Raw genomic sequence first — 22,150 nt, forward strand, 5'->3', positions numbered from 1 at the left:
ATATTATTTCTATAAGTGGAATCGTAAAATTAAAATCTATTTAGGTGTGGAAACTTCAGAAACTAATCTCTAAACTTTTAGTTTTTTTTAATAATTAGCCTTGAAAGCTACTTGTTGCAAGCTTTTTCTCTTTTAATCCGTAACATGTATGAAGAATCTATGACTTAAAATTGCAAAGAAGACGCATGTTACAGTATACAAAGTAGGCTAGCATGGGATAAGTATGACTGGAGTACGATTGGCTAGTGTTACAATAAATAGTTCATTGTGTGAACTAATTAGTGTAGTAATTGCAACTGATAATTGGTATATATTTTTTAGTAACTATTTGAATACATTATTATCTGATTGAAATTTTACTGTATTTTAAATGCATATAAATGCTAGGTTATTCGCAGCTGTGTCTTTATAAACTATTTATAAACTAATTTAGTCAGTATCTCTCAATACTTGCATTTAGTCCTTTGCCACTTATGTGGTGTTTGTATATATATATATATATATATTTACAGGGAGTGAGAGAGAAAGAAAGAAAGAGAGAGAGAGAGAGAGATATATTATTTTGCGTATATATACACACACACACACACATTTTTTCATCATTTTTTTAGTTTATCATACACATTCATTGTTTAGCATTCCGTATCATATTCTTGATACTATTTTCTATCCATACCTGTATTTACGTATATGTGAGATATGAATAAAAATTGTTATTAAATTTATGCGGAGATTATGACTGGATATGAAGGGACACCTGATAATATAAACCGGAAAATTTCTGTGAAAAATATTTTCTCAATATAGAACGTTTTTTTCGGACAGAAATCTCTTTTAAACTATTTTCGTTTTTCTTAAAATTCTTTCCAAGATATATTTACGGTCTATGTTTTCCTTTATTCACAATATTTCTCCAGACGACTTACGTTTATCAATCTAATAGACTACGAATTACGACGCGTGTTTTAATAGTAAATGTGGACAGAAATAATGCTGCTGACATCTGCATAGATTAAATTAAGTTCTCATAAAATGGCGGACCGTTGTATCTTTCTTCATGTGTCTATTGAAGCACCATGCTTCGTATGTTTTTCCATAATAGTACATAACACTCACAGTAAAGGTATAATTATTATCAATTAAAAAAAAGTAAAAAAACTTACGTAATATAAGTATATGAAATATAATATATTAATAAATTATTTTACTTTTGTATATTGCAGTTTATAATGTAGAAAATAAAATACAATAGCACAATTAAACAATCTCCTTTACGAACAAACAAAAACTAAGGTTTAATCTAAGATACCTTTTACATTACGTATGTTTTTATTTGACCTTGATTATCATTCCAGCTATTAACCTACTGGGTGTAATCGTGAGATTTTTGTTAGCGTGTAAGGTAACATTTTATAACCACTAATTAATCTGTTGCCTAATTGGTTTCATCATTTAATATAAAATTCGTAATTAATATATCTTATATTTATCCTATCTCAATAACAGTTAATTAATTATAAAATTACTTTACAATGTTTTATTTACGTTAAATTTAATTTTATATTTATAGAATTAATTTAATTCGTATTATATAACTTGGAAGATTTTTTTATTTAAAAAAAATTGCGGATAGTAATGAAACTACAAACACACTCTTCACTAACATTCTACTGTTGTTTTTGAGCAATAGATCTGTTTCACTTTTTTAAGTCCCTTGGTTGTCAAAACTATTTTATATTAAACATTATATGAACATATTATTCATCTAGAAAAAAGTTATTTCCAAGATAAATTTTATTTTTGAAATTTAACCTTTTGTGGTACTTTAACAATAGTAATAATTTATTACAATACTTTTGAAACAGCTTTATATAAATATTAAAATAATATTGCTAGAATTATGTAAAAAAACAAATTAGAGTTATTCATCAAAGTTTTTTAAAATAAGTGATAGAACATCGTAGAATAATTTTATAAAAGCCATTAAAATGACTGTAAAGTGTAAATAATCATTACAACAGGAATATAGTGAAAAATGTACTTCATTTATCTAATCTTAATTTTAACTTTTTCCGAAGTTAATTATTTTTAAAATAACTAGTTTCATGAAGCATTGCCTTACAGTTTGTCAAGTTAATTTAGGGAATATCAATTTTACAAAAAATACAAAAATAATTCTTTTCAGTAGAAAAAAGCATGATTTATCTAAAAAAAAAACCAATTTTCTAAAACCATGAGTGAGTGGTGTAACTAACCCAAAATAATTTCTGTCCATTGCATTCACCATAACGTTTTTTCGCATTTCCTAATAAAAACTGGGAAGATGTTTTGAAAACAACTTTTTATTTTGATAAAGTTCTGCGTTAGGTGAACTGTTTTAGAGGAAAAGGCTACAAACTTTTTTTTAAATTGGAGTTTTTTTTAGCATGTTGGACATCCTCTGTTTTTAGTAAACCATTCAAATGACAGACTCCTTTTCCAACACTTTGGTTTGTATCATTTTTAGTTTTATCTTTACTGTGAACGAAGGAGCTCTAATGAACTCTTAGTTGATTTTAAATATAGTTTTGTATTTGCTTTTCATTTTTTATTTTATTTATTTATTTTATATTTTTTGGTTGTGTTGTTTTAATTTCTATAGTTTACGCTAGTGGGAGCTCTCTACACCTTCACTTGCATTCTCAGGTTTTGTTATGTAATTTTATGTAATATGTTTTTTGTGTAGTGTTTCATTGTTTATAATAGTTGTAGGCCTATACGTCCCCACGACGGTGCTATTTCTATATCATATTTGTGATATTTTTGACTTCGTTGTAGATTTTATTTAGTTGTAAATTATGTAAAATGTTTATTTATTTATTTTTTATTTTGTAAATGCTTATGCTTTTTACATAGGACGACGATGACCCTCACGTATTTTTTACCCCGCAATAAAAAGGTAAAAAAGGCTATGGGGGACATGAACATGTGAATAAAATACTGTGCACATAGTTTGTCTACGCTTAAAAATCGATTAATGGAAGTTTGGTTTAATCAGTTGAGATTTCACTTCTACTTTTTGTAAGATAAAGACACAAATAGACTCGGCCATATTGCTGGAGATTTGAATAAAACCGTAGATCAATTAATGTTAATCAAATACGTTCATATTATATTTAAATATTAGTTCTACGAGAAAAAACTTAAAAAACTTAACTTTGAATTAAAATATTACCTACTTTTTTGTTATTTAATTAATGTTATCAATTGAAAAAAAAAACTGTATTACTTATTAATATTATGCAAGAAATATAATAATTTATTTCATAACACTATGTGGTGAAGTCACCGAACTATGGAATGACGGAAATAAAATTTAATTATCAAATTTTTACTAACATGTGGTTTTTATTTTTTAGATGGCCGTTTCCTTTTTCTTAAATAAATAAAATAATAAATTCACGACTTTAGCAAAATTAACATTACAATCTAATGCCGACTTATTTGACAAAAGTTTTATTTATCGTGATAAGTAACGCCCCCGACATTATTAGATTTTAGTAAGACCATTGGCATCTGTGTGTTGGTTTTCTGTTACTGTGTAAATTTATTTTCTATATTGAAGAGGCTATGGTTGCGTTACACCAGACGGGAAGAGGAAATTAGTGTTTTGCAATTTATAATAAATTGTAAAATTATTCATTTAACAACATTTCTAACCTACCGCGTAACATTACACGGTTTACTGAAAGCATTTTCAAGTTCTAGTAGGTAGTATTTGATTTCAAAGCAGTTAGTGTTCATGTACTGTATTAAAGAACTTTCTCGTTAACAAAATGTTTTGTTATCAACACAAACAACTTTGTAAATTAATTCATACAGTAATTAAATTTTTTTATTCTTTGCATGACAGTAGTAAAAGTTATGCTGTAATTATTTTCATGATTAACCAAACTAAATTAAAAATGTAACGGAAGGTTTTTAACTTACAGGAAAAACGATTGCAGAATACGTTTATTTTTTTATCAACGACTAATGCACAGTAGTAGCTTCTATTATTATTCTGTGAGGGATTTTACCATATTTGGAAGATGCTTAGTTAGGATAAACACAGGGTAAATTAGCAAAGAAAATTCAAATTACTCATAAAGTATACCATGCACGCACACTGATTTCATACATCAACAATTTGTCGTAAATGAGTAGGGGAATTATGATCATAATCGATAATCCTATTTTTGATAAATTAACAACTGAAAAAAAATGCCTCCGTTAATGGCCGTTATGTACCTTTTAATTTGTCACTATTATTAGCTGCATTGATATAATTTGTTCATGTTCTTATTAGTTTATTTCCATCAAAGTTTTTTTTTGAAAATGAATAAGTTTTTCCTTTCCTGGCGTCATAGCTTTAAAGCTGCTGTGCCGCAAGAAGGAAAGTATAGTGATCAGTCACGAAATGGGGTATGGGTTGTTTTGCATTTCTCGATTTTCATGACCCAGGGACCTCAAAAAAAAAAATTTGGGGTAATGTTTGTATGTGTGTTCGTGTGTTAGCGTGATTGAAGCTTAGTAACTTTTGACTGAATAAGCTGATTTTGATGAAATTTGTACCACATTTCATCAAAATCGTCAACGGAGCGCAGTTTGTTGGCAAAGGTTTGGGTCAAATCTGGAAAAGGCGCGGGGTTCGCGCTTCCGAAGTTTCGGTCAGTTAGTTTGAGGGAATCATGTTAAGTTGGATGTGAAGATGTGCGTTTGAGGCCTACGTGAAGACGAAATTTGATTTGTATTTTACTGATGCAAATGTCTGCCGAGGCGTTTACGTCGGTGGCATCCCGACCGAGGCTTGGCTGATGACCGTGAGATATAATCAATTAGAGGATCTAAAGTTGACCTCCGGTAAAGCCCCTCAGGGCCTGGCACGGAGGGGGTGGTGTAGCGATCGGTAACGTCGCAGGGTGGATGTCTTCCCCCTATGGGGTTGGGATGGCAAAGGTTTGGAATCGATATATCCAGGGGATGGGGTAGATACAGTATATTCCCGCAGATAAGACGAAGCTGCATCGTAAAAAAAAGGTATTCAAAATCCGTCTTAATAGGATCGTCTAATAGGACAGATAACAAAACAAAAATTAGTTTTAAATTTATATAAATTGAAACACACGACACAACCTACAAAGTAACATTGCTAAAGGAGGCTTTTCCTTTATGTTTGCAACCACCGACTGCGACTGATATCATATTATTTAATAGGCTATATGATAATACATTACATTGTAGTAGTAAAACAGTACTAAAACAAAATAAATATTAAAAGTTGTATTGAGCTACTGAGGAAAAAACGGACAAATCCAACGCTTTTGTGAATAATCAAGTCAAGGTCATTACTGGAATGCCCGAATCATTGAGAATAGGACGTAATTTTGTATATGCTGTACAGTATTCTTATCCAGCTGACGATCGCCGATCTAAACTAAACTCGTAGGCCAATGATAGTTTGGGGGGGGGGGGGTCGTCTTATAGAACACATATATATTAAAACAATAAAACTTTGACGAATATCTATACCTCGTCTTATCTGAAGGTCGTCTTATTTGCGGAAATATACGGTAATATCTTTAGGGTCAATTTTCCTAAAATTTTCCAATCATAACCTCACTTTATATTATACTCAGTCTATGAGTACATGCTTATATTCCCATTTAAAAAAAACACTTGCCTCCAAATTCTCCCCTTATTACTGTATAAGAATAAATAACCAACGCCAAGAAAAGATAATAAATTTGTTGTCAGCTTTTTTGTTATTTCTAGAGCTGTTTGTGTCTCTTTTTCTGTTTAGCCTCTGGATCCACTGTAAGGAATTGTTTCGGAGGATGAATGAAGGTAATATATATGAATGTAACGTTAACTTTGGTTATTTCTAGAGCGGTATGGTTGCAAGTTAACTTTATCTACTTATTTACACGCAGACGCTTGAATAATTTTTAGAAGAATTAATAACAAAAAGTTTTACAAAATATTCTAACGTACTATCCGCTTTGTGGAATTTAAAAAAAATCTTATAACATTTTATATTTTATAACGCACATAGAGAAATTTTTCAAAAATTGAGTATAAAGAATTGATAGCCTACGCTGGCATAATAAAAAAATATTGGGTTTAATTTTAAAATGATAAAATCATACTTTTTATGGCGTTATTTAAAAATTCCAGAATAAATATTCCATGAAACAAATGATTTAAAATTCACAAGAATGAAAATGTCAATAGAACATTATTTTATGTATGAAAATATAAACGTGATTTTATGGAAGGCAACGCTGATTTATTTTCTTTAGTAGGTCAAAGTAGTAAGTAATAAACTTGTAGGTCTTATAAGTCCTGATTAGTTAAAGTTGATTTGAATTGTTTTCACGTCATTTTCACGTACTTGTATTGAATTCGTGATGCAATTAGTTCTATGTAATAAATTTTAATAGGTTTTTGTTTAATATACGCTTATAGCCAAACACATATTTTTGTTATTTATCACTGAAAACAGATATATCTCTCTCCGTCAACCCTAAGCTTTTGTCTTTTCTGGTAAAATATTTATAAAAATCTGAAAAATTTATTCATTTATGTAAATTTTAAACACTGAACTAATAAATGTTATGAATTTTTAAAATTATGTTCTTTTTATAAATAAATAAAAAACTTATAAATTCGCAAGTGCAGAGTATGTGTGTTGAATAAATTTATAAATAAAGAAATAGAAGAATCTACCATAATAAACAATATTTAAAATTTTTGTAACAATTTAATAAGATTATCTGAGTAATAATCACTATAATAAAGAACGCTAGGACAAACAATAAATTAATTGTTTTTGTTTTTAATAATGTAGAAATTTGATTATAATTGAATTTATGTTGATAGCCTGCATTAGCCTGCAAAGAACAAATACTGGATTTAATATTAAAATGATAATAAGTAAATGTAACGACTTTTTGTAGATGAAGTAAGACTAAATGAATATGAACAGTTATTTCATTTTTCTAATAAGGATGTAAAAAAATGAATTAATTAATTTATTAAGGAAATCAAGAAAGCTATCAAAAGGAGACCAGTTTGCTATAGTAAGTCTTTGCAAGTGTTTGAATTTAGACTAGTTTGTACAACAAGGAGTTTTGCAAGGAAAAAATCTTAATGTATCAAACTTAAGGATCAAACAAAATTTATAATCTACAGATTAAACTGGAATAATAAAGTATACAATTAATCAACTTTTTAAATAATCGGAGGAAAAAGAAACCACGGTGTAAAAATCGATCAAAATCAATGTTGACTAGTGATATATAATCGTTCCGCATTAATTTTCATGTTTAATGATACATTCATTAAATATCTCTTACATTATGCTTGTAAATTGAACTATGGCTGAACATTTATTTTCAAGCAATGTGGTTCAAAATAGGTAAGTTTCAATGCATTTATATTGTGTTTTAAAATTTTGACCACAATTATTTAAAAAAATTTGATTTCATTATTTAGAAATTTCAAAATCCTCCGCTTAATTTATTTTTTAATTCATTTCTATGCAGTATGTATTACATGGTATTTATTGTTAATGCATGTCGGTTGGTTAATAGAGATCCATACCCATGTTAGCAGTTTTTCTTTCGTCGGTTTACTCCTTATAAGGTGGATTACACAATATGGAATCTTCCTCCCACATTTCTTCACGTGCTCATAGATTCAATCCTCAGGCTATTTTGATATAACTATTAATATATTTATATTAATAGATCGAACTGTATGACTTTTTTATCATAATTACAATATGCTACAGTATTTATTATAATTTGAAATTTAAATGTATTTATATTATTTTATATATGAAATCAATTAAGATTTCGTCTATAAAATTATTCTGACGAGGAAGACATTTTTGAGAACAAACGTACTTTAAGGGCAGTGTTATTTTTATTAAAATTCATTATATATTTGGCTGAGGCTTTCATAAAAGTGAAATCATATCTAATGTTTTTGAGAGATAAAATGTTTCGTTCCTTTTATATAAAACTAAACGCTAACACAGAATTGGACTGTTGTAAAATATTTCGTTAATCAACATTATTAAATTTATAATTTGTAACAAAATAAAAATAACATTAGGAAATAATTGAAATGTGTAATAGATAACAGATGTAGTGTAAATAATTATTAAAATCTGCACAGAATACGAGTGATAAACTACTTAAATTTTTTTTTCATCCTATAAAATTAATGCATGCTGTTCCTCGCTCAAGTATAAGCTCTCTCACTCACTCTCTCTCTCTCTTATTTTATATATATATATATATATATATATATATATATATATATATAAATAATATAATTGTTATAAATAATGATATAGAGGTAATAAAAGGTTTTATTCTACTAAATAAAAAAATATTTATGCTTTTATAACAATATATTTGTACCTTAATAATATAAAAAAGTTATCCATTATCTCAATTACACAACCACTTGCTTTTCACAAGTTTTTTAGAGCATAAAATTACTCATTTATACACAAAATATGTACATAAAAACTAATTTCTGCTCTGTAATAAATAATACAATATTTTCTCTTTGAAGAAAATAGTTTTTGTATACATATTTTTATATTTTAAATAGTTACAGATACTTAAAAATTAATTGGCCTCACACGTTTTAGTTTTAAATATAAATCTTTGTACGTAATGTATAATTAAAATTAAAAAAAAGTCTTATACTAAACGTGAAAGATTTTAAAATTGTTTTTTATGAATTAATAAATAAGTTAAAATATTAACTGTAATTACGTAAAAAGGTATGTATTTTAGCAAAAATTAATCTAGGTACTTTGACATTGCGCTTAAATAATAATAACATGTAGTTATAAAAGAAGACATTTATGTTATATATTTATATAAAAAATAATGTTATGAATCTAGAATATATCTGTTATTTCTTATTATGTAATCGATAAAAAAAATTAACTCTATGTGGCTCGATTATTTTTCAAAAGGAAAACTAAATTTAAATAAACATTAAAAAAGTAGTCAAATATAAGTTAATAATGTTATAACTAAATCGTTTATCTTAATCTAAGTGAAATTAAAAAAAAAAAATTGAACAAGATCTAATAATTTAGCACAGAAAAGAAATTCTTCTAACTCTAATATTATACAAATACACACATCAGTCTAGTAAACAGATGCTATAATTTATGTTAAATCGAATTAAAAAAGAGAAATAATTTATTTTTGTAGAATATTACAAATTTTTATTTAACATATTTAAGTACGTAACATTAATTATTTAATTATACTAAACGTTAAAATGTATTTACATTATCTAAATATTCTAAAGAAAATAGTTATTTTAATAAAAATGAAATTGAATTAATTTAAAAAAAATTGAAATTACATAATTTAAAAAAAAATAAAATTTTGCGCTATTTGTTGAATTAATATTTTACCTTTATTAAAAAGTTAACCTTTTTTTTACGTACAATTTGAAATAAATAGAATTACAACAAAGTTTAACACACACAAATAGAAAACGGAAGATTAAATATGTACATAGAGAGCACAAATATAGCTACTAAATCTACATAAATTACACAAACTATAAATTAATAATTTTAAAGCCTTTGATACTAGTTGAAAAATATCTATTTGGAAATCGTGGTAGGTAACATCTAGTCGTTAGTGTTAAGTAAATTCACTCCTCGGTACTGTGGATCTCCCTTTTAACGAATTTTGGAAACGGTAGACAAAATATGGAGCAGCCGACTCAATTTGAAAGACCCGCGCTACGGATTTATTACGAATTTACTGAATTATAGGGTAAATTTACAGTATACAGGTATTTTTTACTGTCAGACTGGATAGTGTGCTTGATTAAAAGTACAGTTTGTATTTATTATTTTGTTTTTCGTAATTGTTGAACTTAACCTTACCTAACCTAACCTTAGTGTCTGAACCTATGAATAATCGGTTTTATTGCACCAATGGTTCCTCCCTCTTTTAGTAAGTAATACCGATGTATATATAGATACACGATCATTTTATATATTATATATATATATATATATATATATATATATATATATATATATATATATATATATATATATATATAATTTTATATTTTAATACATTTTTACTTCATGTGCATTATGTTGGTAATGGAATTACCAGTAACAGAATTTTGGTAGAGTAGCATCTAAATACCCCATTACCATTCTGAAAATATATTATGGACTCAATTAAAAAAAAATTAAAGTATTTATTCATTTTTCTTTTTTTAATCAGTATAAAAATTTTACCTCTAGTTTTCAACCAACGACCTTCCTTTACCTACGTGTTTTTTTCCAAATTGATAAATTCAAGTAGTAAAAGTAAGTATACTTCTTATGGCAGTGTAATGGAGCCACATAGAGAACGAATGTTTACCTTCAGACTCATCTTTAAAAATGGTAACTGTTCATTTTGTTATTTTTTAATAACCGCCGGTTGGTGGGCCATAACTTGGTCCTGGTTGTCTGGGACCCCCTGAAGGGTATCCAGCACTACTGTCAGGGTAGCTTGCTTCTCCTTCATATTGTACATCGGCATGGAAACCTGTTTTCCAGTCAGCGGTGTATCGAACTATTTGAAGACGTCCATCCGGTAAGTGTACTCTGTATTCTCCTCTTACTACATCACCATCACTGACAGCGTTGTGTGAATAATCAGTACCGTAATAATCATCTTTAACTGCGTAGTTGAAATCGTATGGCATACCAGGAACGTGTGGTTGGTTAAGGTGGTCGTTCTGTAAAAAAATATCAATAATGTTATTAAAAAAATTAAGTAGAAATTGAATTATTTATAGCAATTTTTTATGAATAAATTAAAATATAAACATACGATTCTTTTGTTCAAATATAACCGTTCTAGCAGAATAACAGGAAGTATGTTATGTTCCAATATAAATTTGTGTTATAGATATTGTATATAAGATATTGTATATACAATATCTGTACTGTGTATCCAGTAGACTGTATTATACTGTGTACTTATTACATTGTAAGTTAATTCATATATTAACTTACTAAGCTGTGTTAATCAATTTACTAAAAAATAATCAAATTTTAAATCAACTGAATTGTTTTCAGAGTTGAATTGAGTATTTTTTTAATTTCAAATATTCGTAAAATATCGTAATATTTGAGTTTATGAAAGTAATTTCGTGAAGTTTAAATTTGTTACGGTAACTTCAGAAAAGAACAACACCCTCACTTCTTTTATGTTCCACGTCACCTTCTCTCCACCTGATTTTCTTTGAATTTAGGAAGTTTTCTTTACTTAAAAATAAGATAGAGAAGCTGTTAAGATTTTCGTGCAATACAATGCTTACCTCTGTGATAGTAAGCTTATTTAAATTAATATAATTAATGATAGTTTTAATAGAAAAAAAAAGTTAATAAATAAAACTATAAAATAAACGATAATTATTCAAAAGTAATAATTTAATGAAAAAAATATTTTAATAAATAGAAACCACTTTGTTTTATAAGAAATTGTGCTAGTAAAATTTCAGTCATCTGTAAGTTATAACAAAGTTTTACACCTTATTTTCTGTAGTAAATAATATACAAAAAGTCTATAATAATATAGTCTATATTGTAAATTGGCTTTGTTACGTATTAAGTTAATTGGCTGAAAGTACTTTTATATTTTGTAAGTATCACACCATAAATTAAATTAATGTAACAAGAATTAATATAATTTCTGATGATTTCAGTCATCGATGCAAGTAGGAAAAAGTTAGGAAATATTTATTTGGTAGTTAAAATTGTAGGGACGAGATTATATTTTATTTAAAATTCATTAATAAACAGTATTAATTAAATTTATCAATTTTAAACGGATTATATAAAGTAAAAACTTAATTTAAATTTTATATACATACAGCAAGGTAATAAATAAACGACTCACAGTCATTCTATAATTGAATTCATGTCCTGCTTCACTTGTTGTATTAATTAAATTAAATTAATAAACAACTAAAGGAAGCTTTAAAGTTTTATGTTTATTTATACATCCTTTATTTATTTTATATCTTTAATTGAAATGAAATATGAAAACTAATTAAATTTTATATATTATGTTGCAATATTATATGCTTTTTTATTTGTAAAATTATTAATTCAATAATGAAATAAACAGTATAAATCAATTACTAATAATATTGATAATTTATTACTAAAATATTATTTCGGTGTATGGTTTAACACTGTTAAATATCTTTAACATTGAAATAAATCGGCTGAAATTTCGAGTGCATAAATCGCATTTGTTTTTAGGCGTATCATTTAATACATAGATAGTTATTCTACATTGGATCTAAGTTGTCTGAAATGAATGAATAAGTGAATTCTTTTTTTTGTAAAACTATTGAAGACAATGTGTTTTTTATATTACTATATATTATGAATGCATTATCCTTAACCTGGATAAGTTTATTTTCTCACCTACATTAATAGATATGGCAGAATGCAATCCTACTATTCTAATACTTTTTGGAATTTATATTTTTATCTTACTTTATAAAGTTATTTTTCCATACAAATTATGCTACCTTACATAAATTCTACTAAAAATTTCAAATGTCGTTAGCGTATTATTATGCAACATCTATGTACAATTCTTATTTTAATGTTTAAATGGATTTCTACATGTCTTATCTAGAATCTAATCTCTGTTTATCTCCTTGATCGTTGAAGATCCGTACCCAATTTAACATTTCTTTTATTTTTTTTTACGTATGTTTATTCCTTACAAGGTGAATTTCACGATATGCAATCTTTCTCTCACATTATGATATTATGCAGGCTATTATGATATTATTCTAAGTTATTAAAATAATTTTTTTTTTTTAATAAATCGTTCCATATATGTTTATTAAATGATATTTTTGTCATGATTAAAAATTTTTAATATTTACTGTAATGATTTGTCTTATCTATTTAAAGATTATTTATTTATTTTTAATATAAAAGATTAACTTTGCGAAATAATAAAGCGGCAATACATTAGATTGAAATTCAGTAAACCGTTGGTTATTTTCTAAAAGTAAACGTGCATCTTCATTCTTCATGTTGTGTAATCCTTTTTTTGATTTTGTTATAATTAAATTATTTATAGGAATAGAGTTGGTAGTAGTTAAGTATTAATAGATAAAAAATAGTAAATTAAACTTGTTAGTGATCAGCAATAATTGAAAATTAATTAAATTAAAATGAAGTTTTTAACATTAATTATTACTTTTTGTTATTTCAGTGCTTCTTACATTTTAGCTATAATTAAATTAATGCAAATAAATTTCGTATCCCAATTTTATTATTCTAACAGTTTTAATCAACATGTACCGTTATTTGTAAAATTATTAAAAATAAGATAAAATACAAAATAATGATGAAATACCCCTCATATTACAAGTATTACAAGTAAGGTAATATCAGTTATTCATTTAATAAAATAACTTATATAATATTAGTAGTTTAAAATTCAGATATAGTTTTTGTTATCACATTAAAAGGATGCTGTGTATTATTTAAGTAACTTTTTTCTGAAATAAACAATATTTGTATTAATAATTTAAATCAGATTACTTCCTAACTACAAGGATGTGGTTCTTTTAAGTACTTATAATATTTCAGAAAATGTCCAAAATCTTAAAATAATATGTCAAATTAAATGTATTGAATTTGATACGACAGTTACATATCTTTCCCATAGTGTAATTAAATTTTACCTAATTAGTCAAAAATTTGAGACAATGTAAATAATGAGGAACTAGAAAAATAGTTCTGTTTCTTATGCAAACCTAACTGAGGCGTTTATATTATTGTTGTTAATTTTATTTCTAACTTTAACTTGACCTGATAATTTCAATTGATGAAATCTTAAGATCAACAAGCTAGATATTAATGTGATAGTATGCTAGATATTCAGTGTGAACCATTAAAGTACTCCATTGAAATACTCGTACCTGACCAGACTAATGAATCTTTCCCAGTCTAGGTACTGTTTAAACTTCTTACACTCGTAATTAAAGGTTTGTTTAGTCCCAAAGCTTATTTCTATTTGTGGTATAATATTGATATAATATTGACAAAATATGAATTTAAAAAAAAAAATTAATTAACAAAATGTAATTATTGTTAAATGTAATTATTAAATGTAATTAACAAACTTGAAATCATTTCTATTGTTATAAAAAAAGTATTTCTATTTTTAGTTTAGATTATTCATTCACACTCACGCTTGAATTAGAGAAAATATTTTGGTGGCTAAATATATATATGTTTCTGAGAAATATATAGTACTGTTATGTAACCCATAATTTCATATAATGATAAGTTTATAAAACTATTTTTTAATGACTTCTTTGGAGATAAATTTCGTTAAAAAAAAGAGAAATAAAAAACTTCTTTAACTATTAATCATTAAAACCCTTCAACAAAATTGTTAAAAGTTGTTACTTTGTCCATCTTCAATATGTAATCTATCAGAATAGGTACTGTTTTAACTTAATACTATTGGTTGATTAGGTCACTGGACCTTTTTTCTGATTAATAATATTATAACTGTATAGTAGTGTATTTTAATGAGAAATAATCTTACGTACAAATAAATATAATTAACCCAAATTACTATCTATAATTACAAAATAATAACGTATTATAATACAAAATTATTCATTACATAATTCACGTTTGGTATTAGATCAAACAATGTTTTATCATTAATTCAACATTTCGTAACAATATTTTCATATTACTTAAAGTATAATTTTAAATGATATAATAATAATTACAATGATATACTACATAATTACGATTATGTAGTACAGTAATTGATTTAAATAAACTAATATAGGCATTTTAGAATTCATTATTAGTAATTAGTCATTATCATTATTATGTCATTAGTAATAATAGTTTTTAAAGATGTTTTAATTTTTTTTTAAATAATCTGAAATAACACTAGCTAACACTTAGCTATTTTAAACTGCTTAATTTAAATGGATAACATCCAAACAATATAATTTAAAAAGTGTTATCAAGACAATAGAGATTCAAGTAAGATATCGTTTATGTTTTCATTTTGGTACAAATGAATGAATAATTTACTTGAATTTACTATTAAATACTTTTGGCCAATCCACAGCAATCGTTTTTAAATTAATTTCTTGCTCCAAAAAATGTATTTCAAATTTTCCATTTTAAGTTTTTTGAAAGAGTTATTTAATCTATTCCTAAGCACGTTAATGTATTTAATTAAACACAAAAATAATTTTAATTTAATATATTTTTAAGTTATTTTTTTCGATAAGGTTACAGATCTAATCACGATTAATATCGACGTATGATATAATTCCAAGATTAAACGTTTTATTAGTTAATTTTCATTTAATAATTTAAATGGCATTTTAAATAATGTTTCACAAAGTCGACTATTGTCTATAATATAGTTTCTTTACTTCTGCGATTTCATTGCCATATCTCATAAATCTGAGCGTACTTCATCAACAGAACATTTTAATTTTCTTATATTAGAAGAAAATGATTTAATTATAAAGTTAATACCTTAATTTTAATGCAATGCAATAAAGCTATCATTGTAATGAGAGTAAGCATGTCCATAAGCGATTAGGTTGTACTAATAGTTTTACTATATATATATATATATATATATATGATGTAGGTGTAATTTTAAATGAATTGAAAGTTTGTATTCCGAAGTTTTGATTAAATTAACGAGTTTATTCAAGAATGTCTGATTCGTCTGGGTAAGACAAAATACCAAATATTTATTAATAACTTTTTATTAAACTAATTATTTAACTAATTATTTAACTTACTATTAGATAAAATTTTGTTTAGATTACATATTATTTTTATCTTCATATATAAAACAAAATTTGCAACTTATGCGCAGGCTGTGTAATTTTTATTGTGGAAAGCGAAGGATTACTATTTTAATAAAATCCGTCACTTAAAAAACGTTTAAAAATTACAACATATAAAGTTAACTTATATAAAATTCTAAGTCAAAGTTAATAAAGTTTTCTGATTTAAATAATCGTAGTAATCATTTATATTTCAATATGAAAATATTTCTCTATTTGAAGATAACCTTTTTATGAATGGCATTTTGTTTAATGCTACCAACATTTCTTTAATGTTATGTTACCGCGTATTATTTAATGTTGTCTAAAGCTATTATTTTATCCTTACAGTGGTTGGAAATACATATTACTAACACGTAATACAAGTTTTATAAGCAACGGGATATTTGTAAGTGCTAGTTAGTTTTGAATTTACGCAAAGATATCCAGAATTATTTGCAATTTATGTAATGATTAGTTACGTAGGTATAGGTTGTGTAATTAGGTAATAGGCTTTTTGTAATTTCCCGTTGATTATAGTCTGCAAATCTGTACATCATCTTGACTATATATGAGCAAAATTTGCTATCAACATAAAGTGTTATTCATTCATTAAGGAATAATATTCTATTTCTTCTGCTGGGAGAAATTATACAGCCTTCTATGATATGTAAGCGATCTGTAATTTGTTTTTAATTAATTTTATATTTAATTTAAAAATAGAATTTAAAAAGAAAAAATGTTTTTTTCACAAAGGGAATTTGAAAATAACTTCGTAATTGTAATTAATTCTTTCTTCTAATGAACTAAAAAGAAATGTAGTAAATCGATTGCAAATGAGCGGTGGCAACTTGAGGCAAAATATTTATTGCTCGTTTAGGACTTATACGATGTAGGTTAGTGGCTTTCATTGCACATCCTCAATATATTTTCTATAATAACGCCTTATTCATTATTTTAGTCAATTCAATTATTTAAAAAATGTGCTCTATGAAATTGAATTGATTCTGAAAGTAATTGGTTTGTGCTGGGTTTTTTAGAATAATTACAAACAGGTCGTAATTAATTTAAGTTGTAATAAAATATTATGAAAAAATAAGTAAGAAAAGAACCCAGTTATTATTTGCTATTGAAGAGAGAAAGTAATGCGCTCATCTGATTATATGTTTTTTTAAAGTTTTTGTTATATTAATAATATACATTTACAAAATAGAGATTCATGACAAAAGTTAAGATTTGCAAATAATACATAACAAAGAAACTAATCTTCTTTACAGTAGGATATGATATTGTCAATATAGTAGCAGTAGAATTTTACCACACAATATATATGTATTATTTATTATATGAATATATATAGTAGCTATGAATTGCCATTTAATGATGATCGTATACAATAATGATACGCTGTGTAAATGTCAGCGTACAAAGGTATTCTGCACAAATAATGTATTGCTTCTTTATTATCGTATACTAGATGGCACGGTGGTACAGGTTGTTTGAAATACTAACGAGGTTGCATCCCACCTTTTTATATTGTTAACTGATACTTTATACACTATAACTTAATTGGATTTCCTGCTGTCAGTAAAATAATTAAATTAGTTATCACAAATAAATAATTTATTATTTTTACTATGTTTATATATTTTAAAGTTATTATGCACGTTTATTTATTTACAACAGCAAAATAATACAAATAAAAATCTATTTGTTGTACTTCAGTAAAAATAATTTTATATACAAAAGCCAAATTCAAACTTAATTTGAAAATACTCGATATTAAAGGTAAAAGGTTTAACGGGTTTTATTAACTTTTAAGTTTTTGAGAACCTACCGAGTTGATCTAGTGGTAAACTCGACCTCATAAATCAGCTGATTTCGAAGTCAAAAAGTTATCAGGTTCAAGTCCTATTAAAGATAGTTACTTTTAATCGGATTCTAATACTAGATCGTGGATACTGGTGTTCTTTGGTGGTTGGGTTTCAATTAACCACATGTCTCAGGAATGGTCGGCCTGAGTTGGTTCAAGACTACACATTTAGTAGTAAAGTTACATCACACTGATAAGTCATTGACTACAAATTAAAAAAAAATTACTATAAATGAACAAGATTAATCGTAAATCGTTAAAAAAGAAATATGTAATTTACCTACAGTATAATAAATCTTTAAATAAAATTCAATAAAAAATGTCAATACATATAAAATATAGCCATAAATACTTTTTTTATTTTTAAATGAAATTACGGGCTCAACTGCTGTGGTCATTAGCCCTAATGGAAATTTGTAGCTTATAAAAAATGCCATGCCTAACCGGGATTCGAAGCCGGAAACTCTGGATGAAAGGCATAGACTTTAAGTACTTTGATATCCACAAAATAACTTAGCCTTTGTAATTTGTAAAGTTTTATTTTTTCAGTATGTTGATTTTACACGTAACATTAACCATTAATTTATTTAAAATTTTTAAATTCAGTTTTCAATATAATTATTTCTGTGCGACATTTTTGTAATCCTTGGCCCTTTTTTTTAAGTACTGTTCATTGCGATTAGTCAAAAATAATATCTATGATAAATTTTAGTATGGTAAATTATGTAATATACATGAATACATTATTCTTTATTAATTTTCCTTCCATATAAATTGGAAAAATTGTAATACTCTAGTTAAACAAAATTAAATATCTCTTTGTTAAAAACTTTAATAATTTATCTTTTTTTTTTAATTAGCTGCAAACATATCTATCCCTAATGTATGTAATCTTAAAAAAATACTTTATTTACCCCAATTCATTAAAATGTAAAAGTTAAAATTGCTACAGGATTGTAGGAAGTAAATTGTAAAATAAGTTAGTAGTACTAGTATAAATAAATGTCTTGTTTAAGATTATAGTCATGTAATATTATTCTGATGTAATTAAAACTAGTATCATAAATTTTAATTATCAGTAGTAAAAGAGAATTTACTAGTAGAATTTACTAGAGAGGTTATCAGTAGTTATCATGATAACTAATTAATTAATTGTTATATTAATGTATTTAAAAATAAAATTAAAATTATTTTCAAATTATTATTTTTTAAATCATTAAAATAGAAAAAAAATCACTTTATATTACTACTTTTCAATTACTGGTTATTTTCAATTTTCTTTTTTATAGTGATACTGTAAAAATATTAAATTAAAAATAAATTCAGTTTGTTTTATTAAAATACACACGCAATGAAACTATTAATTTCTATTTAAAGTGCATTTAAGACCACATATGATGAAGTGCCTAATAATTATTAATTTTATGGTTTCATATTTATAATAAGTGATAACATCACATATTTAGATGTTTTCCTAGACCTCCTAACGTTACTAAATTTGTTAAAAAAATAATAATTTTATATATATATATATATATATATAATAATAATAATAATAATATATTTGATATAATAATGTTATTATTTGTGTAATATCTTTCGAAATGAAGATTTTTTTTAGTATGATTTATGTTTTTACTTTTCAATTATTACTTGTTTTGATTTTATTGTGCCTAAGGTCGGGTCTTTTATTTTGAATAAAGCAATCGCAAGGCCTCCAAATATTTAGCTAAAGGATGAAGTTAATTATACACCAACCTTCACTAATAAGCAAGCAACTCTTCATCTTGCTGATCACTCTACCAGCCTACTGTTAGATTATTATGAGATTTTTCTACTGTTTAACGTGATTAAAAAGAAGGATTAGCATAAAAAATTCAATTTAATTGCTTATTGGATAAGAATATAGAAGTAGTAGTTTTTATAAGTATATGAACGACTAAAAAACCTGAATCTCTGATTCAATTACTTGTTCTCTGATAAAAGTGTAGTAATGTTAGACCTAATTTCAAATTATGTTTTTATTACTATTTGATATTGTTTTGAGTAAATTAGATTTCTTAAACAAAGTAACTCCATATTTTAATTATGGCGATAGTTTTATTTATTTTATATATAATGAGAGATGTTGAATAAAATACTTAGATTTTCTCCTCGGATCGTTTTTTATTATTATTATTATTTCAGAACACTTCGTTCTTGATAAGCTAGAAATTTATCCTAAAAGATAAAAATATTGGAAAAGATTATCAGAAAAATATGAGATCACAAAAAAATTATTCATACAAACAATTTGTTGGTTTCAACTTTTATGGTTCCGTATTTAAGTGATAAAATCTTCATAATTTGTTTAAATATTTTTCCAATTATCGTTTGTAATACTAAAAATGACGGTTTTTCAGTTTTATTTTACATTTTCTGATTTTTTTTCAGCAGTTAATACAACAACGATTTGAAGGTCTTTCGTTTCTTCCAGTCTTCCCGTATCATATCTTAAGTCACTTAATTTTAACAGCAATTTGATTATAAAAAATGTACAAGTATATATTATTAGTCGGCTTTTTTCAAAACCTTATGCATGTAAGCTTTGAAAGGTAGATACAAATGAATAGTCTTTCTTCTTGAAGAATATTGTATTTTACGTAATCCGTCTCTCCGTAGATCGGTGAAGACCGGTAGATAAACAAGTAGGTTAAAATGAAACCCCTACAAACAGGTAAATATGAAAATTGAATTTATATTGGCTTTTTTTGCTGTAGAATAAAAATTTACAATCGGTTTCTCCCGACGAAACCATAAGTAAATAATAATTTGTTAAAGTATCACATGAGAAAGGTCCATCAATGGTGATCCCCTCTCCACCAAGAAAACAAACAGTAAATGATTCAATAAAGACTCATTATGTCAAAAGCACTAACATCACGTGAGGTTTTACCTGGCTTTAGAATCATTATCACCTGAGAAACTTTTCATTCCAAAGTGAAGTGTATCGTTTGAAGAACATTTAACATTCACTAAATATTGAATAATTTCTTAAAAAATTAAGAAATAAAATGTAATCTAATTCTATCTTTTTAGCAATCGTTGTTTAGCCTCTAGACATTAAAACATGTTCGATTTTTTAATAGCGAAAATAGAACTCATTTTACCTTCGTTTTCTCTTTCCATTTGAAAGATAACCTATCAGGAATTATAGAGGTATTTCGAAAGGTTACAGACCAGACTTGAATCAACTTTATTAATTTAAAATCATTAAAATTTTAAATTCAAGTAAATTGTTAAAGTATTAATAAAAAAAATAATATTTCAAACTTTTATCACTTTTTCTTGTTATATTTAAATTTTTCTTTCATCATTTATTTTTTATTTATTTTTTACTAATTATTTTTACAAAATATTATGATTTAAAGCATATTTTTTCACTCAACAGGATGTAAACAGAACTGCAGTTTTCCATTTGGTATTTTGTAGTCTTAATCTTTTTCAGTGTCATTAATTGAACTCTAGTGACTAAATTAAACAGGTGAGGCAGATTTAATGAAAGGTACACTTTTATTGGATTTGAATTCGGGTACTTAATACAGAATAGGCGTAATGAACAGCAACATTAACGGAATCCGGTGATTACGTTCAGAAAATTTTGTATTAATAATAACAATTTTTACTGCTAATATTACATTATGAAAATTTTAAATTAAGATATTTATTGATAAAATCTAAATTTTTATCCCTCTTTCCCAATGATTTATTAAACATCTGAATTACTTTTACTTTTATTAGTATCACGTAACAAATGAAATTATTTCTGTGTGTGTTTGTTTTTTTTTCATATTATTTGTATTAAAACTTCGCTCGTGCGAATTTAATAGAGGGAAAATTTAAATCTTTGCAAAATATAATTCGCATTTATAAACGAGTAAATAAATATCAGATTAAATCTAATCTGCATACAGCTAAATTCTACCAGTATTTCATCGTTAATAAATTTTATGGTTAATATAACATTTAGGTTACGTTTAAGAAATATTCATGATCTTATGTTATTACAACCTGTTGGCGAACATCAGTCTGGACTACAGATTTGATTTGAGTAAGAAATTCTAAGCGTTAGTAAAATAACAAGAAACTAAGCAAGCCACGGGCCACTTGCTCTAGAACCGTGCGAAAGCCAATCCGATGATGAAACACATTTAACTTGGTTCCTTCGATTCACGATGAATTAAGCACGGTATGTTCGAGCTAGGGTGGAAGCTTTCGAAACAAATCGTGTTCATCCGCAGGTATATTATCCTTGAATAGGAGAAATGCCAAGACGACTTGCCGATCAATACAAGGGCTTAT

At 25.8% G+C, this 22,150-nt stretch overlaps 1 protein-coding gene across 1 annotated transcript in view; it reads right to left on the reverse strand.

Annotated features, from left to right (window-relative positions):
* Positions 1-10,161: 10,161 nt before the first annotated feature.
* LOC142320195 (uncharacterized) overlaps positions 10,162-22,150 on the reverse strand; it is a 46,121-nt gene continuing 34,132 nt past the window's right edge. Inside the window, exon 3 of the mRNA XM_075357880.1 lies at positions 10,162-10,812. Within this exon, the coding sequence (XP_075213995.1) occupies positions 10,498-10,812 (315 nt within the window). The 3' untranslated portion in view covers positions 10,162-10,497. The remainder of the gene's footprint in view (positions 10,813-22,150) is intronic.

Source organism: Lycorma delicatula, chromosome 2 (assembly GCF_047948215.1).
Source record: "Lycorma delicatula isolate Av1 chromosome 2, ASM4794821v1, whole genome shotgun sequence".
NCBI classification, from domain to species: domain Eukaryota; kingdom Metazoa; phylum Arthropoda; class Insecta; order Hemiptera; family Fulgoridae; genus Lycorma; species Lycorma delicatula.